General features: G+C 32.0%; 1 protein-coding gene across 1 annotated transcript; it reads left to right on the forward strand.

Moving 5' to 3' along the window:
• The first annotated feature begins 3825 nt into the window (after positions 1 to 3825).
• On the forward strand, positions 3826 to 6895 carry LOC107427809 (partner of Y14 and mago). Its single transcript, XM_016038202.4, has 4 exons — positions 3826 to 4196; positions 4714 to 4836; positions 6215 to 6463; positions 6553 to 6895. Exons 1-4 carry the CDS (start codon positions 3993 to 3995, stop codon positions 6694 to 6696), a joined length of 720 nt encoding a protein of 239 aa, XP_015893688.1. The 5' UTR covers positions 3826 to 3992; the 3' UTR covers positions 6697 to 6895.
• Positions 6896 to 7175: the final 280 nt, after the last annotated feature.

The raw sequence follows: 7175 nt of genomic DNA on the forward strand, positions 1-7175 counted from the left end.
CTGCTTATATGGTACGTGCACAACGCATGGTATGCATTGGAAAAAAACTTTGCGTAATGCCCTTTCAATAGCGGGGTGTCTATCACTCACAAACGCCAAATCCGGAAAATCTCCAATGGCATCCTTGAGGTTTTGGAAAAACCATGTATATGCTTGCTCATTCTCTCCATCTCCAATGCCGAAAGCCAAATGATATATTGCTTATTGCCATCCATGCTCGATGCAATATACATGTACCCTTTGTATTTCCCTTTCAATGTAGTTGCATCAACAGCCAACACGGGTCTTATGTGGGATTTAAATCCCCTAATGCTTGCTCCAATCACCATAAAAAAATATACAAAATTGTTATTATCATCTGTTTCAATACGTGTAACAGTCCCAGGGTTCTTCGACACTAACTCATAACAGTAGGCAGGTAACTTAGCAAAATTCTCCTCTGGAGATCCCCTAACACTGTTAAGTGCATACTCTTTACCTCTCCATGCTTTGTTGTAGCTTATATTCATCCCATATTTCTGCAAAAAATCATGTTGAATTTCTTTGGGTTTGTAAACACGTGCAATACCTTCATATTTAGATTTGATACATTGCCCGATAGCCCAGCTACTGGCCTTCTTATGTTCTCGATGCACGATATCTAATGAGCAATTGTGTATATTATCAAAAATTCTCACAACAAATATTTCTCCATTTTTAAATGTGGTTGCATGTAGTCGTCATTTACGAGTATTCTCCAAGCATACAACCTCATACCGTTGTGTAGTTGATCGTATCACCTTGAACTCCTTATTTTCTCGCATGCAATAGATACTCAGTTTATTCTGTAAGTCACGTTTGTTGCGAAATAATTGTCCAACTACTATGCTCTCACAGCCAGTGAACTTTGACAAAAATATGGCCATAGAACCACTTCTGCTGCTCGATGATATGTGGTCACTTGTAGCACGATGAACCCTAACATCATCAACTCCTTCATTGTTCATTTCAGGATGCATATCATTATCATTGTCCGGAAACTCATGATCAAAATGTACATCATTATGATCAACATCATCCTCTGCTACATTGTAATTCCCATCATTATCAATATTATACAACTGCTCATACTCCTCATCGTTAGGAAACCGTTCAGCATAGTCACCTCCAACATCAACTCCTTCGTGGATGTTAAATGATGTCCAGGCCCCACGAACATCAACTTGATCTCTAAACTGAGTTTCTTGAACCATAATTTCCTAAGATATAGCCTAAATAGGTTCAGTACCGAAAACTTGTGGTAGACGAATGCCAATTGGAGGACAAGAAAAGGAATGAAGATTACTTCCACTATCCGAAGCAAAGGCTGTTTGATGAACATTTCTACATGCATGTTTAACTTTCAAAATCACATCAACATACAATGGAGGCAGCATCATTTTCATCCCTCCATTCCTCACTTCTTGAAGAAAGCATTTCACATCCCTATCACAGCATATTTTTGTAGGATCCAACTTTTCTGCACATCGTCCATATATCCATTTTAGCTTTAGCAAATATTCATTTCGATCTATCTCAATAGAATTGAAAATCTTATCCTCTAACTCTGATTTTGTACTTCTCTTGCCGACGGAAACCATTATATTTTTACCATTTCGATATTCCCAATTACCACCATCATTTTGTACCAATGTTCCATTGTATAAAACTGCAATTACAATATTATCATCTTCTATTTTACTACAAAATTAAATGAATAACGTTAAACTAAATCAATAAATATATAAAATTTTGAATAATACTAAACAAACATATTAACTGTATTAAAAAAGTTGATTCTGTTTTTTTTTTTGGGCCAAATATAGCTTTTTCCTACTGGCGGAAACTTGGTGGAAAATTGGCAAAAAATTAGAGGAAAACTTGCAAAAACTGACAAACTGGAGGAAAATGGCGGAAGTTCATCTTTTTCACCAAATTTCCTCCGTTTTTTCTATTTTTCATAATTTTTCAGTTTTACACAAATTTTCCCCCATTTTCAAACCATATACCACCTAAGTATCTTTAAAATCACATATAACAGCTCATAAATTAATTTCTTGCATATCCATATTAAATAAAAAGCTTAAAAATTCCAAAACTAACAAAAAATACAAGAAAAAAGAGAAAGAGAAAAAAGAAAAAAAACACATATTTCCTTACTTTCATCTAATAAGAAAAAAGATAAAATTTTTACCTGAGTTTAGTTTCAGATATGAGAAAATACAAAAAATGAGATTGAGAGGAGATGAGATGTAAAGAGTAGCCTGTTAGAGAAACCCTTACCCGAACGGCTGTGTAAAGGAAGAAGGAAAGGGTAAAAAAAATCTTTTGTGTAATTTTCAATTTTATCAAAGGTATTTTTGTCTCAAGGTGGCTAGTTTTTTTTTAAAAAAATTTTTGCTATTCTTCAAAAATCATGTTGCGGGGTGACTATTTTTCGAAATAACCCTAAAATATAACATTATTGACTGCCATTTGATGTTATGATAAAGAAAAAACAAATTCCAGGAAAAAAAAAAAAAGAAACTAAAATCCTTGCTTTATGTAAATATATTTCAATTTTTTTAGTTGGGCAAATTTACTTGGATTATTTAGGAAGTATAGAAATTTTGAAGGAAACCAATTACTGAGAATTAGTTTATCAGAAATTCATTTTTCAAGATTCAAAATTTTTATGAATAATTTATTAGAGTTTTTTAAAATTTTAGGATAAAATATTTTTTTAATAAAATATATAAAATTAGTTTTTTAAAAAATTTTAAAATGACACTGCTTTTTGGATGATTCATTTCCATCATTTACCATAATTTTATCTTTCTAAAAGCCATCCAAACTATAAAAAAAATTATTTTTTTAGAAAATTTCAAATTCCAAATAATTTTAATACTTTCTAAATGGGGCTTGATATTTTTTTAATTTTGATAAAAATAGCCATTAGTTTCTTAAAGCCTATAAAACTTTAAAAAAACTAAAAAAAAAAGTTCAAAACAAAATTATGATCAGTAGTATAACCTCTCCTTAATTATAATTATGGACGAAATTATAACCTTTTTTTTTTTTTTTTAGTTTCTAACAATGACCTGTTACCATAATTATGGCCATTTTGTCTGTGAAAAAATTACTTTTTTTATTTTTAAATGTATAGGTGCTAAGAGGGTTAAAACTTAAAATTGCTATTTTGAGTAATTGGTAAAAAAAAAAAAAAAGATTCAAATACAACATGAATTCACATTATAATTACAATAATTTTTTGAATTTAAATTATTAATATCGTATTGAGTTCTTATAAGTGGTACCTTATAAAATATAATAAATTAATAAATATTAATGGGTAAAATATGATAGATCAATTAAATCTATTATTAAGGAAAGGTATTTTTATAATTATGCCAATTTTTAAAATAGTAGAAAAACTTAGTTTATTATTTTAAATTTGTTTAAATATATTTTTTTATTTAATTTTTTCAAAATATAAAAATAAATAAATATATTTGCAAGATTAAAAGAATATATATATATATATATATATATTATTCCAAATCTAAATTAGATTTGAATTTTCAAATTGATATGGATTTTAATGAATTATTTAAATAATTTTATGAATTAATTTAGATTTATCTATTTTTATAAAAAAAATAAAAAATTATATTCAAATTGATTAAATTTAATATGAATATTTGATACATATAATATGAAACGAATATGATTCAATAGAGCATGTTGACAGGTAGTCTATATGTGTAGGAGTATAGTGGAATTTTTTAAAACAAAGTTGCATTGTAAAATAAACTGCAAAACAGGGGGCCAAAGTGAAATTATATTAAAAAACAGAGAGAGAGAGAGAGAGAGAGATGGCCCTGCTCATTTTTCCCTACTGAAAATTCCACCATTGGAGAAGCAGTAAAACAAAGTAAAAGTAGAAATCAGAAAGAATCCGGTATTCATCGATTGGGTGATCAGCTAATCAAGCTATGGCGACCACTAACAATGGCGGAGGAGAAGGAGGAGAGGAGCCACTTAAGCAGTTGGAGGAGCTGAGCAGAAACCTAAAAGAAGGTGAGAGAATTGTCGCCCCGACCCGACGACCTGATGGTACTCTCCGGAAGCCCATCCGGATTCGTGCTGGCTATGTCCCTCAAGACGAAGTCGCCATTTACCAATCCAAAGGTGCTTTGGTACGAATTTTATGTTGCCGTACTCTCTACCTTATTTTTTTAGATACCGTTTTGTTTGGTTTCTGGGAAATTATAAGGAATTGAATAGAAAGTTTGCTTCTTTTTGCATTATCAATAAGACCCATTTTGAGTCATAGTCATAGTCGCTTACTTCGGTACTTATTTTTTGGTTAGTGAGAAAATATATAGAAATAGTGTATGTAAAAGAGGAAAAGCGAAACCCAATAGTCTTTTGATCCTTGTGGTTGTTGGAGAGCTTAAAAATTAAAGAAAGGAACTTTTCTATGTTTATTCGACTTAATAAAGTTGGGTTTTTTTAAAAATTTTCTTGGGGATCCAACAATAAAAATTATGATTTTTATTTATGTCTTTTTTCTTTTTATTTGTCTTACATTTTCAAGGTTATCAAATGTTGCTATTATACAACAAGCAAACAGAAAAGTTGAAAACTTTTTTTTTGTGGGTTGTTCTCCGTGAATGGATCAACGTGGATGTTGCTTGTCTTTCTGTAATGCAGTGGAAAAAGGAAATGGCCTCACAGGATGGAGGACCTCCAGGTTATGATCCTACCCCAGATAATACAAAACCCAAGACCAAGGCTGTAAAGAGAAACGAGCGAAAGAAGGAGAAACGGCTACAGGTTTGTCATTTGCGCATTGGCGTGCTCTTTCTCTATTTTATTGAACAATTATTAGTTTCCGGATGGAGAGAAGCAATGGCGAAATCTCCCCATGGAAATTTCTATGTCAAATGATTTTTTTGTTGAATATAGATTTATTACTATATCTCAAATACATAAGTTAGATGGTTAACGCTGTTATGAAATGTAAAAAGTTAGAATTAAGAAGAAACACAAACCTTCAAGCTGTATCCATTTTTCAAATTCTTCCAATTTTCTTCCCCAGCTTTAAAGGTTTGATGTATGGCAGGATTGGAACAAGATGTCCGTGTTGGATAGTACTTGCCGTCCTGTTCAGGGAATTAGGATTTGTTATGCTGAATGATGCTTAGAAAGGGAAAATGATTATTCAATAATTGAACCTTTGATTCTGTATGCTTTTCTGTATGTTTATTATCTTGTGTCTGTTTTGTTTATAGCCTCTTAATAATTGGAAAATCTCTTGTTATTTAGATTTTAAAAGAAAAAAAATAAGTTCATAAATATAGAGCTAAAAACATTCTTAAAATTAGACTATGGTGCTGGAAATTACTAAGATACTTTTAGGCAGCCATTTACCGTAAGTGATCCTGGACATATGCATATTTTAGACTGCAGGCTTAAAGATGTTCTCCTTTTTAAGGATTTGTTGAAAGGTTGGTTATGAAAGGAGCTAAGAGGGTGTAGAAGTTGTGTTAGGATCTTTAGTCTGCAGATCGTGATTTGGATGAGATTAGGTTCTTAATGGTATATATCTGAAATTTTGATGGTCTAATGCCATGAAGAAGTTGTAGGAATTCATGGATTAAGGTTTCATTTCATGTTTTTCCTTTGGACGGGGTGAGCATAACATGTAGGAATCATTCTGGTTTTGGAATATGTGGCTGTCTTTAGGAAAAAAAACTTAAATCTAGGTTTGAAAGAATCATTTAAGGAGTAAAGTAATGGAATAAGGAGTTTGGTATTCGTGAGCAGAGGAAATTTAAGGCTTTGGTGGGATTAAGGAGTTGAATTTAAAGGAGGGAACGGATGGTTTAGGAGAGGAGAAGGCTAGAAGAGGCTTACGAAATGCATTTGATCGTTCTGACTAGTAAATTGCAGGAATACAAAATATAAATATTTGGATACTCATTTAGGAGATTAGTAGCTCTGTTTTCAAGTAAAGCAGCTTGGTTTTGGAAAAGGCATCGCCTCTTTCATTCTAAATCTAGTGTTTTTAGTTGTAAATTTATCATATACAAATTGAGGTCTCTTTTGAAAATAGTTAATAATGTGCTAATAAGTCCCTTTATGGTTTTGAAAGAATACCATTTTAAATTGAACAGCTTGTTTTAAATTCTCTTCTTTTTATGTTCTATAGGCTGCTCTTGAAAAAGAGAAAAACTCGGAACAAGGTGAAGCTGAGGAAACTGAGAGGGAAGAATCGGTACCCGTTGGAGATGCTGGTCATGAATCTGACTCTGTCAAGCCATTGATCTCTCAAATGAATGAGCTAGCTGTTTCTTCAAGTCCTGCTTTAGTTACTCCTCCTGTTGATTCAGCAGAGGATTTAAATCCAGGGGGTCCAGTTCAAGACATCGATAAACGAATTCGTGCGCTAAAAAAGAAGGTACATAATGTCATTGCACTTTTCTTTTGTAGCATATTCCGAATTTAACCAACGTACTAATCTTTCCATGTGTTGGCTCTCCCTTACAGATTCGACTTGCAGAAGCTCAAAAACAAAAAACTCCACAGCATGATATGAAGCCTGAGCAGTTGGACAAGTTGACAAAACTTGAAGGTTGGCGCAATGAGTTGAAGCTTTTGGAGGATGAAAAAGCTGGATCATCTGCATCTTGAACTGGGATTTGTGTTAGCAATGAAGAAAACAAGAAAACCATTGTAGTTTTGTTAATTTTTTATATTTATTTTTTTTACCCCCCTTCCATGTACGCTTTCTTGACGTGGACAAAAATGCTGCATGCATTTTGGAAAACAGAGGATCAGCTATTCAGATTTTGCTCTATTAATCGTATGGGGACAAGCTTGGCAATCCAAACGCTGATCATTGACCAATGCTAGCTTGTTTATTAACCTTGGTCATATATTAAGGAAACGATTTATAACAATAATATTCTCGGTTTAAGCTTAGAGGGCCACCGCACAAAAAAGAGTTCAACTAGATCAAAATAATTGGTGGTTTTTTTAATTACTTAATGAAGTTCAGGTGGAAGTTCTTAATGGCAATATGGCACTCTTTGTTCAACAAAAAGCACTTGAAAATTTTCTACTACTATTAATTTTGTTTTATTATTATTATTATTATTTTTTAATTATTT

The sequence above is a fragment of the Ziziphus jujuba genome, chromosome 9 (genome assembly GCF_031755915.1).
Source record: "Ziziphus jujuba cultivar Dongzao chromosome 9, ASM3175591v1".
NCBI classification, from domain to species: domain Eukaryota; kingdom Viridiplantae; phylum Streptophyta; class Magnoliopsida; order Rosales; family Rhamnaceae; genus Ziziphus; species Ziziphus jujuba.